Below are 20,080 nucleotides of genomic sequence, written 5' to 3' on the forward strand. Positions count from 1 at the left end.
TTACGTTAAGACATGAAGGTCAGTCAATACGGAAAAGTTCAAGAAATGTCTTCAAGTGCTTTCGCAAAAACCATCAAGCGCTATGATGAAACTGGCTCTCATCATTTGTTTTTCAACAGGACAATGACCCAACACACCTCCAGGCTGTGTAGGGGCTATTTTAACAAGAAGGAGTGATGGAGTGTTGCATCAAATGACCTGGCCTCCACAATCACCTGACCTCAACCCAATTGAGATGGTTTGGGATTAGTTGGACCGTGGAGTGAAGGAAAAGCAGCCAACAAGTGCTCAGCATATATGGGAACTCCTTCAAGACTGTTGGAAAAGCATTCCAGGTGAAGCTGGTTGAGAGAATGCCAAGAGTGTGCAAAGCTGTCATCAAGGCAAAGGATGGCTACTTTGAAGAATTTAAAATCTAAAATATATTTTGATTTGTTTAACACGTTTTTGGTTACTACATGATTCCATATGTGTTATTTCATAGTTTTAATGTCTTCACTATTATTCTACAATGTAGTAAATAGTAAAAATAAAGAAAACCCCTTGAATGAGTAGGTGTGTCCAAACTTTGACTGTTACTGTATATATAATAATATTACGAAAGTAGTGCACTGGGCCTTTACTAGTATTAGCGGGCAGATATAGACGTCTGTAGCACAGGCAAAAAGGTAGCTGTATAACTAAGAACAGTATCTTGCAGGATTCAATAGTTGGAATTGTAAGAGTTGTTGCCCTGTCCCTTTCTCTGTGATTGTCATTCTAATGGAATACAGAAAGAACAAAACCCTGTCCTAAAACACTTACATCCTTACAAACCACTTAATGTAAATGTACATTACTGTATTGTACCTAGGCTGGTCATCTAGGTTTGTACCTGTAAACTTTCCATCACAATGAAGAAAAACAATGCACAATACAGTAATTGAGTACATTGAGACATCAAGTGGTTTGTGATATCGCTGTTCTTTGTTTGGCTTGCGTATTGGCCTCAAGGCCTTCATCGGTGCTTTTGTGGGTGTTTTTGGTTTGCACCCTTGTGTGGACATTGCTCTACCCTCATCCGTTCAGTGCATCGAATGTGGTTGGAGTCGAGGAAAAATAAATGTTAGAACAATGTGCATTTCATAAATATTCTAATAACGTACAGTACCAGTCAAGGGTTTGGACACACCTGCTCATTTGGGGGGTTTTCTTTATTTTTGCTATTGTCTACCTAGTAGAATTGTGGAGGACATCAAAACTATGAAATAACACATATGGAATCATGTGGTAACCAAAAATCAAAATATACTTTAAATTCTTCAGAGTAGCCTCCCTTTGTGTTGATGGCAGCTTTGCACAATAACAGAGGAAATAACCCTTTTTTGAATTGCAAAGAACCATTGAAGGGCTCAAAGGATTCTTTGGGTTGTTATGGTTCCACATAAAAGCATCAACCTTCCCAACGAACCCTTGTGGAACTCTCCTTTTTTAGTGTACAACGATGCTGGGCCGATTGTTTAACACTGAGGGAAGGGGGTGTAACAGCATTCCCAGTAACCAAACAAACCATAACCCAATAACAGAACCATTAGGGCCTCAGAGAGACAGAGAGAGAGGTAAGGAATGAGAGGAGAGGAGATGATAGGATAGGGTACCAATGTTAACACGCACACACACACACACACACACCACCTCACCACGGGTTCGTCGTCAAACACACCCCATGTCACATCCATCCCCCATGGGATGACACCGCTGCTCCGACACAATCCCTCACCCAAATCCAATTTCTCCCCCCTCTCCTCCCCTCGCCACCTCCCCTCCTGGGGTACGCTGCAGGTGACAGGGGCAGGGTGACAAACGAGTGCTCGCCGCTAAACTGTCTGTCTCCCGCCAGGCTGCTAAAGTGAAGTGTGTGTGTGTGTATGTGTGCGTGTGTGTGTGTGTGGTGCATGCATGCTTAATTCGTAGAACCGCGGTTATGTGGGTAACGTTTGATTTCCGGCCCAAAAGGCCCACATAAAAAAATGTAATACTCCAGTCACCCAAGTCATAGACTCTGCTACCGTACGGCAAGCAGTACCGAAGCGCCAAGTTTAGGTCCAAAAGGCTCCTTAACAGCTTCTACCCCCAAGCCATAAAACTGCTGAACAATTAATCAAATGGCCACCCGGACTATTTACATTGACCCCCTTTGTTTTTACACTGCTGCTACTCACTGTTTATTATCTATGCATAGTCACTTTACCCCTACCTGCATGTACAAATTACTTCGACTAACCTGTACCCCTGCACATTGACTCGGTACCAGTACCCCCTGTATTTAGCCTCGTTATTGTTATTTTATTGTGTTACTTTTTTTTCTTTTTTTTTTTACTTTAGTTTATTTAGTAAATATTTTCTTAACTCTATTTCTTGAACTGCATTGTTGGTTAAGGGCTTGTAAGTAAGCATGTTGTATTCGGCACATGTGACAAATACAATTTCATTTGATTTTATCTTGAAAATATAATATACCTACGGGCTTTAGCTTCTGAACGGTTGGAGCTATTAGTGACTATACCTCCATCCCTGAACGCTAAGACTCTCAGGAACACGTAAGTGTTTCCATCTACAACACACACAAGCTGCACAGGACTAGTTAGAAGGGAAAGTGATGAATTTGCACAGAATGACTAGGGGAAATGAATTGAGTCTCCATAAAAGATCATACGCAGAGATTGCGCAATGATCATCATCATCCCTGATGTTTTCCTGAACTTTCCAATACCTTTCTGATGCATTTCAATTACTCCAAAGAATATACTTCATTCAGACTGAAATGTGGCATTAGTCTACCTGATTTGACGTATCTTTGCGTTATAACTTTTATTGAGATAATGGAAATAATGGCAGATTCATACAATTATTTTTTACACATTTGTTTCTGATACCCCCAAGTCCTAAAATAGAGAATGAAATAGCTTGATCATCCATGTTAATAGTAGGCTATCTTAAATATCATTTGTGAATCCATTTGACATCATGTATGAATCAATTTGACTTTGTGACCCCCCCAACCTTCCCCCCTTTTCCAATGGATATGGTGGCTCACCCAGCGAGGTTGTTTCACAAAAGTCACTCCCTCAGATATATTAGTGACTACCTCTGACATAGAGGGTATACATGGGATAAAGATTGGGTATTATTACTGCTAGATATGACCCGTTACAACATGCATGCTGTTTGGATGGGCTAGTAAGACAGTATCATTAGACAGTGTGTGGAAGTCTGCAAGGAGACATAAGATGCAGGTCGACTTTGCAATGGGATTGTTTATTATACTTACATACATCGCAAATCTGATATTTTCTCCTTTTCGCACCACTTTCCTAAAAACTTTCTTGAAGTTAGACGCTGTCTCTGACCTCAGCCAAAAAGGCTAGTCCTTTATCCTCTTCACCATGGTAACTATCTATCTCGCATTCACTTTGAGTCACTCCAGGAAGGTACATAGAGAGAAAGAGAGAGAGAGAGAGAGAGAGAGAGAGAGAGAGAGAGAGAGAGAGAGAGAGAGAGAGAGAGAGAGAGAGAGAGAGAGAGAGAGAGAGAGAGTGACTGGCAGAAGTTTCTGCCAGTCACTCATCTCTGTCTGCTTACATTTTCTCTCTCTCAGATTTGTCTCTACATGGTACCAGGTATCAAATCAAATCAAATCAAATTGTATTGGCCACATGCGCCGAAGACAACAGGTGCAGACATTACAGTGAAATGCTTACTTACAGCCCTTAACCAACAGTGCATTTATTTTTAATAAAAAAGTATAATAAAACAACAAAAAAGTGTTGAGAAAAAAAGAGCAGAAGTAAAATAAAATAACAGTCGGGAGGCTATATATACAGGGGGGTACCGGTGCAGAGTCAATGTGCGGGGGCACTGGCTAGTTGAGGTAAAGTACAGTACAGTGCAGTACAGGCCCTAACCATGTCTAAGTTAATATCCATTTTCCTTCCTCACTCATACTTTTTTCCTTCATATGTCCTATTGGATTAATTGTCCATATGAACTGTGAAATTGCCATGTCATAGTATTAATATTCATACATCTGTGGTACATTCTATTGAACTAAACTTGTATGAATATATCCTACTCTACATATGACCATAACGACCACAGGCATTCTCCTATTCCTCTCTGTCTACGGCAAGCCACAGGCAACAATCCAAATGATTAATGTGATGTTTACTTGTGTCGAGAATGCCTATGACTTTTTTCACAATTACAGAGCATTATAGAGTTACATAATGGTGCTCTGTACTCTAACATTGGGCCTTTGTCAGCGCTAGATAAAAACAAGTAATCACAATCTGAGTGAAATCACAATCTGAAAAAATTCATAAACATAGCATCTCATCCAGGGATGCGTCCCAAATTGCACCTTATTCCCTATACAGTGCACTACTATTGATAGGTGCTGGTTAAATGTAGTGCACTAAATAGGGAATAGGGTGCCATTTGGGACACGCACCAGGACGGTGTCATCTCTGTTGAGATGCGTATAACAGGCTGTCAGGCGTAAATAAGTAATGTTGAGAACGATGTGGAAATATGAAATCTGACGTGAGAGCATCATTATCAAATGCAAAGTGGGCACCTGTCAAACATCCAATGGTGGTGCAGCACTCACTTAATCTTTAATAGCACACAACCATGTTTAATATCAAAATAAAGCAGGGGGATTGAAGCTGGAACAGAGCAAGTAGCGACCAACTCACTGCCTGCGTTAAGACAAGCAGAAGCTGTTAAGGGGAGGAGGGGAAGAGGTGTGGAGGACAATATGGTGAGCATTTATTCTCACTGTTTTGTAAGAGTGTGTATGTGACACCTCACGCTCTCTTGATTTTCACAAAAGAACAAGAACGAGGCAGCAACACCTAGCTAAGGGACAGACTGCTTCAGAGAAACAAAATAGGCAGTAATCTTAACAAGGGGGACATGGTTGAGGTCCCTCTCCTCCCTCTCTTCTCGCTCTTCCCTTTCTCTCTCTTTCATGTTCTCTGCTCCCACCCCCACCGTCTCTCTCCCTTACTCCCTTGAGTGGAGGTTTGCAAGAGGGTTAGCCAAGCTGTCACCCGCATGTAACAGCCACCCCTACGGTAACACCAGACCCGATCCACCCAATCCAATTCAACTATCGCCGAATTACAGTCGCCAAGGGGCTTTGGAGAAATGTATGTTCAACATTTATAACAAACAGCAAGAATTGGATCACAGGCATCATTCATTATTCAGCCTGCTTATGTCTCCATTATCCAGTGTTTCTCCAGACTCCTGTCTCTGAATATCTTATGTCTCCAGTCTCCAGTGTTTCTCCAGACTCCTGTCTCTGAATATCTTATGTCTCCAGTCTCCAGTGCTTCTGCAGACTCCTGTCTCTGAATATCTTATGTCTCCAGTCTCCAGTGTTTCTCCAGACTCCTGTCTCTGAATATCTTATCTCTCCAGTCTCCAGTGTTTCTCCAGACTCCTGTCTCTGAATATCTTATGTCTCCAGTCTCCAGTATTTCTCCAGACCCCTGTCTCTGAATATCTTATGTCTCTAGTCTCCAGTGCTTCTCTAGACCCATGTCTCTGAATATCTCATGTCTCTAGTCTCCAGTGCTTCTCTAGACCCCTGTCTCTAAATATCTTATGTCTCCAGTGTTTCTCCAGACTTCTGTCTCTGAATATCTTATGTCTCCAACAGTAGTGGTGAATGGGTAAAATCACTGGGGAAGCAAAATACAACCTACAGTGAGAGAAAAAAAGTATTTGATCCCCTGCTGATGTTGTACATTTGCCCACTGACAAAGACATGATCAGTCTATAATTTTAATGGTAGGTTTATTTGAACAGTGAGAGACAGAATAACAACAAAAAATCCAGAAAAACACATGTCCAAAATGTTATGAATTGATTTGCATTTTAATGAGGGAAATAAGTATTTGACCCCTCAGCAAAACATGACTTAGTACTTGGTGGCAAAACCCTTGTTGGCAATCACAGAGGTCAGATGTTTCTTGTAGTTGGCCACCAGGTTTGCACACATCTCAGGAGGGATTTTGTCCCACTCCTCTTTGCAGATCTTCTCCAAGTCATTAAGGTTTCGAGCCTGACGTTTGGCAACTCGAACCTTCAGCTCCCTCCACAGATTTTCTATGGGATTAAGGTCTGGAGACTGGCTAGGCCACTCCAGGACCTTAATGTGCTTCTTCTTGAGCCACTCCTTTGTTGCCTTGGCCGTATGTTTTGGGTCATTGTCATGCTGGAATACCCATCCACGACCCATTTTCAATGCCCTGGCTGAGGGAAGGTTCTCACCCAAGATTTGACGGTACATGGCCCCGTCCATCGTCCCTTTGATGCGGTGAAGTTGTCCTGTCCCCTTAGCAGAAAAACATCCCCAAAACATAATGTTTCCACCTCCATGTTTGACGGTGGGGATGGTGTTCTTGGGGTCATAGGCAGCATTCCTCCTCCTCCAAACACGGCGAGTTGAGTTGATGCCAAAGAGCTCCATTTTGGTCTCATCTGACCACAACACATTCACCCAGTTCTCCTCTGAATCATTCAGATGTTCATTGGCAAACTTCAGACGGGCCTGTATATGTGCTTTCTTGAGCAGGGGGACCTTGCGGGCGCTGCAGGATTTCAGTCCTTCACGGCGTAATGTGTTATCAATTGTTTTCTTGGTGACTATGGTCCCAGCTGCCTTGAGATCATTGACAAGATCCTCCCGTGTAGTTCTGGGCTGATTCTTCACCGTTCTCATGATCATTGCAACTCCACAAGGTGAGATCTTGCATGGAGCCCCAGGCCGAGGGAGATTGACAGTTATTTTGTGTTTCTTCCATTTGCGAATAATCGCACCAACTGTTGTCACCTTCTCACCAAGCTGCTTGGCGATGGTCTTGTAGCCCATTCCAGCCTTGTGTAGGTCTACAATCTTGTCCGTGACATCCTTGGAGAGCTCTTTGGTCTTGGCCATGGTGGAGAGTTTGGAATCTGATTGATTGATTGCTTCTGTGGACAGGTGTCTTGTATACAGGTAACAAACTGAGATTAGGAGCACTCCCTTTAAGAGTGTGCTCCTAATCTTAGCTCGTTACCTGCATAAAAGACTCCTGGGAGCCAGACATCTTTCTGATTGAGAGGGGGTCAAATTCATATTTCCCTAATTAAAATGCAAATCAATTTATAATATTTTTGACATGCGTTTTTCTGGATTTTTGTTGTTGTTATTCTGTCTCCCACTGTTCAAATAAACCTACCATTAAAATTATAGACTGATCATTTCTTTGTCAGTGGGCAAACGTACAAAATCAGCAGGGGATCAACAAAAAAAAATCCCTCACTGTATGTGTTGTGATAATTGCGTTGTTTTGATTTAGAACCTGTTAATTTAAATGCCTTGCGACCGTGATATATAGGCCTAAAGGCCGAGACAATAAGAATAATAAATTAAACCTTTGTTTTATCACAAAACCGGTTAGCAACCTCTGTCCAGTGAAGTCCACAAAGCATATTGCATGTACAGTAACAGACAGTTACGTGACCTACAGTATGGTCAAGCAAGTTAATGTTTCCGGCATTTTCGGACCACTAAACAACTATTGATTTAGAACCACAGAGAGTTACAACAAGTCGCAAAGAAAACAGGAGATGCCTCAACTATTCTATAACCATTTCATCTTCAACATTTCAACATCATCAAATCACCTCTGCTTAGTCTAATACAGTGACAACTAAAAGATACCAAAAACTATTTAGTCCAATCAACATAAGGTAAATATGATGTGGCTGTCCATGGCACAACGCTCTTAACCACTAAGCTACCTGCCGCCCCCATATTGAACTTCCATCCTGTCAGGCCAGGGGCACAACAATGTATGAATTAATGGTTGGATCAGAATAGCCGTTATAATCATTGGCCAGTACAGAGAATGAAATAAAACCACAAGTCCAAATCCCTATCTCCATCCTAGGCTAATTTAGGAAAGGGCCAATTTTAGCTAGCTGGCTAGCTAGCCACCGGAGGACAACAACACAACGAGATGCAACAATTCCAGTTTTTCTGTCAATGACGTATTGCTCTCAATGGGATTTGATAGGAGTGAAGCCAAATCCAAACTGGCTTCCCTTTACACTTTTTTTTTGGTGCGCCAGGACCATTCACAGTTGAGTTCGCTCAGTTTAGCTCAACGATGATTGGCACGTTTTATACTTTTTTAGTCAAGGGAGGCCAGATCCCTGCTGGCTTCCCTTGCCTTCAATGCTACAGGCAGCAACAATGTCATACTCGTTTGGACCAGACAGCATCAGATAGATGGCATACACGTAGAGAGATAGAGGGGTTCTGTTTCGCTCGCTCGGATGCTTTCTCCTTCTACATTCAACCTCTTGCAAATTGAAGGAAAATTATGAAACACAGAGAGAGAAAATATTAATATTATCTTGGTCAATAGTTTTAGGAAGCCTGACTTCCCTTGGCATCCATGAATACACACCACTGGTCTCCAGTCTCCAGTGTTTCTCCAGACCCCTGTCTCTGAATATCTTATGTCTCCAGTCTCCAGTGCTTTTCGAGACTCATGTCTCTGAATATCTTATCTCTCCATTCTCCAGTGCTTCTCCAGACCACTCAGTCTGAATATCTTAGTGTACACTACTGAGGAAGGAGGAAGTAGACAGACTGGCTGGTGAATTTAAAGAAGATAGAAACAACTTGCCAACTTGGTGGAAAGATTGACAGAGAGAGGAGAGAGAGGAGGAGAGAGAGAGAGAGAGAGAGAGAGAGAGAGAGAGAGAGAGAGAGAGAGAGAGAGAGAGAGAGAGAGAGAGAGAGAGAGAGTGAGAGAGAGAGAGAGAGAACGAGAGAGAGGAGAGAGAGAGAGAGAGAGAGAGAGAGAGAGAGAGAGAGAGAGAGAGAGAGAAGGAGAGAGAGAGAGAGAGAAGGAGAGAGAGAGAGAGAGAGAGAGAGAGAGAGAGAGAGAGAGAGAGAGAGAGAGAGAGAGAGAGAGAGAGAGAGAGAGAGGGGCAAGAGATAGAAAGATACTGGTGCGTTGGATTTTTTAAATCCTATCATTATCAACAGACTGATGTAAACATGGAGAGACATGGAGAATATTGCCAGTTCCAAGGCCAGAGAGATGGCTATTATCCTGGGCCAAAATCTAATGTGGCCCTCCCCCTGCCTGGAGCTGAGTCTGTAAAGCAGCTTTATCTGAGCCCTGCTGCCTGTAGAAGACCACTGGCAGGATATGGCACTGTCATGTCCACTCACTGTAGAGGAGACTACACTACACTGTCCAATCAACCACACACACACACACACACACACAGACACAGATACAGACACACACACACACACATTTTAGTTAAGCAGAGAGTAATTTTTTCTTCCCCGGCCTGGACGCATCCTAAATGTCCTCCTGAATGTATCCTAAATGTCCTCCTGAATGCATCCTAAATGTCCTCCTGAACTCATCCTAAATGTCGTCCTGAACACATCCTAAATGTCCTCCTGAACTCATCCTAAATGTCCTCCTGAACTCATCCTAAATGTCCTCCTGAACTCATCCTAAATGTCCTCCTGAACTCATCCTAAATGTCCTCCTGAACTCATCCTAAATGTCCTCCTGAACTCATCCTAAATGTCGCCCCCCTCAACGCTCTCTCTTCAGTCCAGTTCCAGTTGGTAATTAGCCTAAATATTGTTGTAGCAGAGAGAGAGCGGAGGGTAGAGGTGGGTGCCCAGATGGTAGGGAAGGGGCAGACTGTGTCTGTGTGCATCTGTGTGTGTGTGTATGTGTACCCAGATGGTAGGCAAGGTGCAGTGCAGTACAAGCACATCTCATGGGAAATGACAGACTGGGTGTTGAATGCAGAGTGTGTGTGTGTGTGTGTGTGTGTGTGTGTGTGTGTGTGTGTCTTCGCTCGTTGCTCGTTTTCCTTCCTCTTGTCCTCCCTCCTTTTCCTCTGCCTCTTTTCCCTTTGTGTGTGTGTGTGTGTGTGTGTGTGTGTGTGTGTGTGTGTGTGTGTGTGTGTGTTTGCGTCACTCCTCCTCCCACACCATATGCAGTAGCTGTATTTAGCCACCGGGTGGTATGGTACACCATGCATGGAGAAGTGAAGGATAGGCTAATTCTTCTGACAGCTCTCTCTGCCTGCAAGCTGCTAACACACACACACACACACACACACACACACACACACACACACATATACGTACGCACAAACTCACATCATATGAGGTTGGTGGCACCTTAATTGGGGAGGATGGGCTCATAGTAATGGCTGGAATGGAATTAATGGAATGGTATCTAACTCATCAAAAAAAAAATTTAAGAGTCACTGCTTTTAAAAAGCAACGAATCCCTTTGAAAACGGCCTATGTAGCATCGATATGAGTCAGAAACAGTTATTCTAGTGTCAAGATGTACTACAAAGTGTAAATATATAGGGTAATTTTGGACATAAAGTCAGTCTCGTCTAAAACGGATTTTGGAACATCCGTGCATCACAACGGGTTAATGAAGTTTGGGTTTTGATTTGACGATGTCCATTTGCCCAGTAACATGGGGTGAACAGCTGCGGTGATTGCTCTCTATACAATAGCATGAGACAGACCTGCCTGTGAGACAGACCTGCCCAGCAGCTCCAACTTTGTTTACATAAGACAACATGTCCTGCATTTTTTTACTTGAGAAATACGTAAACATCCTCTGCAAAAAAATATTTATTGAGTTATTTTCGATTCCTTCTGGGGATTTTGAGGAAATGAAATAAGCTTCTACTGTGGGGGACAAACATCATTAACCAAACACACAATCGGTCAGGAAACAAACCTCCAAGACTGAAATCTTGTTTTTCAAATGAGCAACAGAAAAACACACTCTCTTATATATCAGTCACTCTTATATATATTCAGCATATATATTTTTATATATATTTGTATGTACATTTATGTAAAGAATTACGTAAAAAAATATACTGAAATTACAGTTTTTTTTACTGCCTTGATCAAGTCACACTTTTCGGAGATAATTGATTACTGATGTGTCTCCTGGCGTTTGTGTTGTACACAGGTGTTGCTCATCATGTATGATTGCTTCTGTCATTGTGTGTTTTTGTATGCTCTGATGAAGGTCTGGCTACTGAAAGATCAGCCTAATTAAATAGAAGATTGTGCATTGATCCTGAAGGTGCAGAGATTCCATTTCATTTCAGTGTTAGTCCTTATCTCCTGCACCTCAGCAACGGTCGGGTGTACGACAGATCCTTTCAAAATTCCATTTGTTTGATGCCATTCCAGCCATTATTATGAGCTGTCCTCCCCTCAGCAGCCTCCTGTGTCACACACACACACAAACACAGGCTCCAGTCTACAATCCGGAGACATCAAAACAGCTGGCAGTGTGCCAGGGTGGATCCTCCGTTCTGTCAGTCCGCACCACAGCTCCTACTCTTTAGCTAGACAGCTCTAACCACCGACGCCAATCACATACATCGCGTAATGCCAGAGATGGAGAGGTGGAGAGCGGGAGGGAGAGAGGAAAAAAGATAGAGGGTGTGAAGAGAGGGCAAGAGAAAGAGAAGAAAGGGTCATTTGAAGTGAGAAAAAGCTGAGGTGAAACACCAGACCAAAGATATTTATAACTAACCCAAGATAGATCATCTGTGTCATTTTCAATGGGAGCAAAATAAGCATAGTGGGCAGAACAAGCAAGGAGGTGGACAGAGCCAAGCAATGAGCTAGCAAGATCCTATTATGGAACAACTTCTCTGTGAAGTGCGCTTGTGCAATAACTAAATTCGCCCTTACACTCCTTCTAAACAATGCAATATTTAGGGACTTTGGCAAAGGGTCTACAAAAATGTGTGCACTCTGGTCGTAACATATTTAGTTTTGGGAACAGAAAACTGTATTGAGATCGGGCTTTTCTTCTATGAGAAAATCAGCAGAATGTCGGTCCAGTTCCATCTCGCTCCTTCTTCTCCCCCTGCCAGCCACTGAGCTTCCTCTCCTCACCATATTTCGTGGTGAGTGGAAATTCCAACCGGATGCTTCAGATTTATACATCCAGTGAAACATCTGGCTCCTTGTTCTATCTGTGACCAGACTGAAGTGTAATCAGGCTTCAACATACAATGTAACAGAAAACTGTAATTTATACGGTCACTTTAGGTATTATCAACAGTAAAAAACTCTTAAACATTTAACTGCAGCATACTGTAAATGATGGTGCATTGTGGGACCATTGCTGTATTTTGAATGGCATGTAATTCCACCCTACAGAATACAGTACAGTGCCATATCTTTAGCGCGGCAAAATCATTTTGACCACTAGTGGGTGCAAAGTATTGTTATTTTTGAGACATTACCATATTTTGAGGCATGTCTTGTAAAAGGCTATATTTGTTGCACCCGTGAGTCAGTCAGAATGCTGTACCAATTTAACTGCTAGTTGCTTTTGCTTTTGCCCTGTAGTAGCTGCCAGTTTGGAAGCCTTTGTTAAGGCCTCTAGAATGCAAGTGATATCTAACACCAAATATTTATTAATTTGCTGTAATGTGTAAACATTTTACCTAGCAGCAAACCTGCTTGCACCAATCACTTGTAATTACTGTAAAATACTGTGAAAGACAAACCCCTCCCCTCAAGGAATTTCATTCATTCATTCATTTAGATTTACTTTTTTTTACAGAATAATATAGTCAAATTTACGATATTTTAATGTGTGTCATTAAACAGTACTTGCTTTGATACCGTATTTATATTACAGTATATGTACTGTAATATGAAATACAGAATTGTACTTGACACCGAGCTGCCTGTAAGCTAATGTTAAATTCACGGTAACCCCTTTACAGTGTACAGTACTCTTCAGATGATAGAGTTTTCCATTAAATCAATACAAAATAGTCCATTTGAGTCCATATGAATCCATATGAGTCCATATGAGTCCATATGAATCCATATGAGTCCATATGAATCCAAGTGAGCTCTCCTCTTTATCTTCATATTCTCTCTCTCCCTCATCTCCCTCTCTCTCCCTGCCTCGCTCCATTCCTCCCTCCCTCCCCGTACCACCATTGACTAACCTCTCTCTACCTCTCTTTCGCTCTCTCGCTCTCCCTCCCTCACGTCCTACTGTATGCCCTCATTCTCTGTCAGCTCATTAGCAGGGATGGGAAACATTAGAGCCGTAGAGCGAGAGGCAAGGAGGAGAGGAAAGCATCAGACTGGGTACGTTCACAGCTCTCTCCTCTCTGCTGTCTCCTCCCCCTCACTCTCACTGTTCTCTCCTTCTCTCTCTTTTAATTCTCCTATAACCACCACAGTCGCCAAAAAAGCTGCTGAATTATGTATTTCTTAATATTTTTAATATTTCCTAATACTCCTACTGCCATTCCCACTACCCTATTCACTGAAACTTAAGAGAGTGAATCTCCTCTGCCTCTGAAGCCCACAGAGAGCAGTGTGTGCATACCGTGTTACAGCTATTCCTGTTCCAACGTGGATGTATACACCTGTGCTATTTGGTGACTATTTAGTAAAAAAATGTGTACGGATGTTATGTCGTAATAGTGGTGAACTATGCTGAAATAGTAACAGGCTGTGTAGGGCCCTATAGAATACATTTAGAATATATAAAAATTCACTGCTATTTTTACGTTTCCATCTGCGTTAATTGCCCATTTGGTGGGTTTTCTTGTTAAATAATCCTAAACTGTTCAGCTATTTATGTAGTAGGGATGAGCAATTGCAGAATTGGGTGAAAAGTGTGTTGAACATCAGTTATTTGTCGTTACATAACAAACATTTTGCTATGTTTCAGATTAAACACCTGCATGTGTTTGAGGTGAAGGCAACTAGCCACCAAAATGGACAGAGTAAAATCACGAACTAAACTAAGTGACACTTGCTTCATAAAATACACATTTTCATCAGTTCCACCATGATTTCAGTAGCATTTATACGATTCCCTGATTCCTGGAATCCAAGATACTGTCTTAAAGGCATACTTTGGGATTTTGGCAACGAGTCAGATGAACTCATGGATACCACTTTTATGTCTCTGTGTCCAGTATGAAGGAAGTTAGAGATAGTTTTGTGAGCCAATGCTAACTAGCATTAGCGCAACGACTGGAAGTCTATGGGTATCTACTAGCATGCCAGTATAAGGACACTACTAATTTAAAGTGTCTCTGTAAACAGATGGTCAAATTGGCTCCAGTGAACTGAGGAGGATGTTGATAGTTACAGCTGGTAGCTAATCAGCCTACAGCCAATCAGAGGGGTCAAGAGGTCAACGCTGGGCCGAAAAAGGAAACACAGACACAGACGCGTGCACGTGCACACACACACACACACACACACACACACACACACACACACACACACACACAAACAGCCTCAGAGCAGTCAGAGTGCTGACTGGCCAAAACCAGGAAAGTCACAGTGATCGACCGACCATGCTGAACTCTGCTGCTTACGCTTGAACGCTTTAGCGTACAGTACAGTAGGCACCAGTAGGTTACATCACAGCAACCTGAATCCATACTACCAACTCATCAACAAATACAACATACAAATGTGACCTGTACAGTACAGTAGCTCACAACACAGCAACTTACTTCTACAAAATCAACAAATATCTCACTTCTTCTTACATCTACAAATACAACAGAAAACATGTGACTGACTCCTACAAACTGGCTCCCACAGAGAAAATGACAATTGAACAGCTTTCTGAATCCCAGACTTTAGCTTTAAGTAGCGAAAGAGATTGGATATTTTTTCATGTTGATCCTAGTAGACAACTGGACAGAAGATGGAGGGAAAATATGATATCAGCTGTGTTTCTCAGGAGAAGTCGGGAGGCAGAAAGCAAGGCAACACAATTATAATAAACAGAAACTGTGTGTGTGTGTGTGTTCGTGTGTGTGTTTGTGTGTGTGTGTGTGTGTGTGTGCATTCGTGTGTGTCATAAACAGCAGCATTTGTTGACAAGGCATCCAGGCCAGTTTGGCATTACGGCAACGCCTCCCAGTAAAAACAAGACGCAGCCGAGTGGGACAAGACACACAACTATCTAATTACATGGTGACAGAATGAAACATACACACGCGTTCAGTCATGCATGCATACAAACGCACACACTTCACAAATACATACAGTATTTTGTAGACTAAATACATATTGTGTTCCAATGAAAAAGCAACGTTATCATTTTGTCTTGATCACTGTCTCACTTGGTTGAATTGCCAAGGGATTGGAAATTAATTGCAAATATGAAATATGGTTATCTTAATTTATATGACACAGAACACAGTGCACTACTAATCTACACACTAATTACATGTATGTCTTATTCACAGCAAAGGGGCATCCTTGGAGACTCTCAAACTCTCCTCTTCTCTCTCTCCTTCTAACTACTAATAGTTCCCCTCCTCTCTGTACCTCAGGTAGGAAGGAGGGAGGAAGACAAGGAGGAAGAGAGATGATATTCCACTCGGAGTCCGGTCATGAGTGAGTGGTTTAATGAGCCAAATGGTTAGCAGGTGAAGACAGCCATTTTACAGTGCATAGGAGGCCTATATATAGGAGGCTGCTGGGGGGAGGACGGCTCATAATAATAGCTGAAATGGAGTATCAACCACATGGAAACCATGTGTTTGGTGAGTCCGATACCATTCCACTGATTCTGTTCCAGCCAATTATATGAGCCTGTCCTCCCCAATTAAGGTGCTACCAGCCTCCTGTGCCGTCACTGTAGCTCTGTCCCTCATTCTCTCGCTCGCTCTCTCTCTCGTCTCTCTCTGTCTCTCTCTCTCTCTCTCTCTCTCTCGCTCGCTCTCTCTCTCAATTTCAATTCAATTCAATTTAAGGGCTTTATTGGCATGGGAAACGTGTGTTAACATTGCCAAAGCAAGTGAAGTAGATAGTAAACAAAAGTGAAATAAACAACAAATATTAACAGTAAACATTACACTCAGAAGTTTCAAAAGAATAAAGACATTTCAAATGTCATATTATGTATATATACAGTGTTGTAACAATGTGCAAATAGTTGATAAGGGAGTTTATAAAAATTGGGTTTGTTTTCGAATTCTTTGTGGATCGCTGTAATCTGAGGGAAATATGTGTCTCTAACATGGTCATACATTTGGCAGGAGGTTAGGAAGTGCAGCTCAGTTTCCACCTCATTTTGTGGGCAGTGTGCACATAGCCTGTCTTCTCTTGAGAGCCAGGTCTGCCTCTCTCTCTCTCTCTCGTCTCTCTCTCTCTGTCTCTCTCTCTCTCTCTCTCTCTCTCTCTCTCTCTCTCTCTCTCTCTCTCTCTCTCTCTCTCTCTCTCTCTCTCTCTCTCTCTCTCTCTCTCTCTCTCTCTCTCTCTCTCTCTGCTCTCTCTCTCTCTCTCTCTCTCTCTCTGTCTCTCTCTCTCTCTCTCTGTCTCTCTCTCTCTCTCTCTCTGTCTCTCTCTCTCTCTTTCTTTCTCTCTCTCTCTTTTCTCTTTCTTTCTTTCTTTCTTTCTTTCTTTCTTTTCTTCTTTTCTTTCTTTCTTTCTTTCTCTCTTTCTTTCTTTCTCTCTTTCTTTCTTTCTTTCTTTCTTTCTTTCTTTCTTTCTTTCTTTCTTTCTTTCTTTCTTTCTTTCTTTCTTTCTTTCTTTCTTTCTTTCTTTCTGTGATGATGTGAACATATCCTCTCTTAAACCTGATAATTTCCCCCAGGTTGTGTTAAATATGTATTTTTGAGTGTTTATTTATGTATAGGGACTGTTTTCTACCACCATTTCATTTTAACCAGTTAATTGCCTTTCATTGAATGTTTGTGACCAACTTTTGTATATCAGCACAGATTGGCTAATTGCTCATTGTAGGCTCCTCCCACTAATTGACCTAATGAGCTACATGTGGGAGCGTGTCAGTGGCAGATAGAGGTAAGCAAGGACAGAGCAGTGAATATGTTTGTTTTATTCTTGGTCTTAATCTTTGAATCTTTGTTTGTACTATTTTAATGCTGCCATTGTTCTGTATTTATCTATTTATTGAAACTAAATCTCAAATTTTTGAAGAAACTGTTCCTGACTGTTAGTGAAAACCTTTTCATGTGAAGGGCATCAGCCAGCCTTTTCACAATCTTCCTTTCTCTCTTCCTCTCACTATCCATCATCATCCTCAACATACATATTTAGTATTCATATGCTGTTGTTTGCTTTCTTGGAGTTGGTAACTTCTGCCCTGCTATTAAATAGTTCAACTGACAGGCTCCTTCAGTACCATGCAGCCCAGAGTGTCCACTACACACACACACAGAAGCAGGGAGGTGGTCTCTCCTCTCTCTCCTCTGACAAAGCATCCTAATACTGCAGCGTCTGTAATGAACGGCTTAAAGCCCTTCTCTTTTAATGCAGCCTTTGATGTCAATTATATTCACATTTCATTCTGATGCCCTCCTCCCCAATCCTCCTTTCTCCACCACCACTAAATCCCACACCTGCTTATTTTTTCCTCCACATGACAGTGCACAGTGGGGTAAAGTAAGGATAGTGAGAAGAGAAGGGATCTATGTTCATAACCTGAATGTAAGCTGACGTGAGTCCAACAGAATATAGAAATAAACACGGCCAACAAACCAGTCAGTGCTACACTAAAGATCTTTCAACAAACTAGTCAGTGCTACACTAGAGACCTTTCAACAAACCAGTCGGTGCTACACTAGAGACCTTTCAACAAACCAGTCAGTGCTACACTAGAGACCTTTCAACAAACCAGTCAGTGCTACACTAGAGACCTTTCAACAAACCAGTCAGTGCTACACTAGAGACCTTTCAACAAACCAGTCACTGCTACACTAGAGACCTTTCAACAAACTAGTCAGTGCTACACTACAGAGACCTTTCAACAAACCAGTCAGTGCTACACTAGAGACCTTTCAACAAACCAGTCAGTGCTACACTAGAGACCTTTCAACAAACTAGTCAGCGCTACACTACAGAGATCTTTCAACAAACTAGTCAGTGCTACACTAGAGACCTTTCAACAAACCAGTCGGTGCTACACTAGAGACCTTTCAACAAACCAGTCAGTGCTACACTAGAGACCTTTCAACAAACTAGTCAGTGCTACACTACAGAGACCTTTCAACAAACCAGTCAGTGCTACACTAGAGACCTTTCAACAAACCAGTCAGTGCTACACTAGAGACCTTTCAACAAACCAGTCAGTGCTACACTAGAGACCTTTCAACAAACCAGTCAGTGCTACACTAGAGACCTTTCAACAAACTAGTCAGCGCTACACTACAGAGACCTTTCAACAAACTAGTCAGTGCTACACTAGAGACCTTTCAACAAACTAGTCAGCGCTATACTATAGAGACCTTTCAATAAACAAGACTTTATCTTTACACAAGCATTAACATCAGAACTGTGTGAACAATCTTGATCTCAATCCCAACCTCAAACAATTAACCAATCAACAAATCAATTTAAACAAGGGATGTGTCTAACCTCTCTCACAGGAGTAATAAAACTCTTTACAAATAATCATTAATCAAAACCAGAAAAATATAAAATACAGACCAAAACAGTCTAAAAACAGATGTCTTACCCCTCTCACAGGAGCGTCCCAGGTACCCCGTCCCTGAGCAGTCACAGACGTAACGGTTCCATCCCTCCCGGCAGACACCATTATTTTGACAGGGGTTTGACAGGCACTGCTTGGGCGGCTCTTTAGAGCAGGATGGTTTGACTCCGGCAGCCTTCTGAACCTCGGCCATGCGGCGGACATCTTTACTCTGGCCATCAATGAACAGGTCCCGGATGCAGCCCACATAGCCATAGTTCAAGAGAGCCGTCCACACCTGAGGAAGTGGATTAAACATTGGTTAATAAAAGGACTAACAGAAATTTACACTCACAGACTTTTGTGTGCTAATGTAACAAACATGAATTGTTTGCTCTTCGTCCCCTTCTTTCAGAAGCACAACCTAAACGGGTATATCTGCCACTTTACAATACTGAAATCCAATCCTATCGTAACGTACTTCTGTGGGGAAAACCAGGCCTAGTTTATTCTCTGGTAGTCCTCCCAGGTACAGATTATCATCCAGGTCCAGGATCTCACTCTCTCCTGGGGCCGTGTAGGCCTGCCGTTGGGTGTTGATGGAGATGGTACCTGGGTGGAGACGGGGAGAGGGTTGGTGTAAGAATTGTGGGAGGATGAAGTCTTAAAGTTTAACACTTGGTTGGGGATGGATTCGATTCAATTTAAATTAATTTAATTCGTTATTATAGACAAGATGGATCCTGAATGTAACACACACATCAATCAATAAACAACTGTTAATATACTGTATGTTATTCAAATGTCAACGGAACGGAATGAAACTCCTACTACAGCTGCACAAACACCAATATAAACCGGATGAATCAATAAATGGTTCAATACAGATGGAGAAATACGTTTAATTTATCACTACAGGGTTGGGATATTCTTCTTCTGGAATGAACGTTAAACATGCCTGGCTTCAAATTCTATTAGAAATATTTCAAATACTTTCAACATTCGCTCTAGCCGGTTTTGCACTTTTTCGACTCTACTATTAATTCCATTAAGCCAAGCAAACTTAATCGAGCACAGATAAAAAATAAAATAATAGTATTTGAACCCAGGTCTGGCGTTCATACAACACGTAAATCATATAGATGACTGCAAGTCAAGGCTAATTAGTTATCTGTGATACCATAGAAGTAACTCTCCATTCTATTCTCCTTGTATTTCCCCCCATTGTAAATCTCCTTTATCTATACAGCAGCGGTCATAAAAGAATAACAGAGGGGGTAAAGAAAAGAGAGAAAAATGGGCTCCCCCTCGGACACTCTGTCATTTTCAGAGCCGAACCAAACAACAAACAACATCTTGGCCATCTTTTCAGAGTGATTAATGAACTGAAGCTTGTTTCTTTCACTTCTCTCTCTCTATCTCTCTCTCTCTACCTCTCTCTCTCTCTCTACCTCTCTCTCTCTACCTCTCTCTTTCTCTCTACCTCTCTCTCTCTACCTCTCTCTTCC

The 20,080-nt window shown here is 42.0% G+C and overlaps 1 protein-coding gene across 12 annotated transcripts in view; it reads right to left on the reverse strand.

Moving 5' to 3' along the window:
• LOC121547681 (neurexin-1a) overlaps positions 1 to 20,080 on the reverse strand; it is a 558,882-nt gene that overhangs the window by 296,034 nt on the left and 242,768 nt on the right. For all 12 annotated transcript variants that reach the window (XM_041859073.2, XM_041859072.2, XM_041859069.2 and 9 more), the window contains 2 exons: positions 19,054 to 19,184; positions 18,618 to 18,870 (listed from right to left, as the gene is read on the reverse strand). In XM_041859073.2, the coding sequence (XP_041715007.2) occupies positions 18,618 to 18,870; positions 19,054 to 19,184 (384 nt within the window). The remainder of the gene's footprint in view (positions 1 to 18,617; positions 18,871 to 19,053; positions 19,185 to 20,080) is intronic.

This window comes from Coregonus clupeaformis, chromosome 31 (genome assembly GCF_020615455.1).
Source record: "Coregonus clupeaformis isolate EN_2021a chromosome 31, ASM2061545v1, whole genome shotgun sequence".
Taxonomy (NCBI): domain Eukaryota; kingdom Metazoa; phylum Chordata; class Actinopteri; order Salmoniformes; family Salmonidae; genus Coregonus; species Coregonus clupeaformis.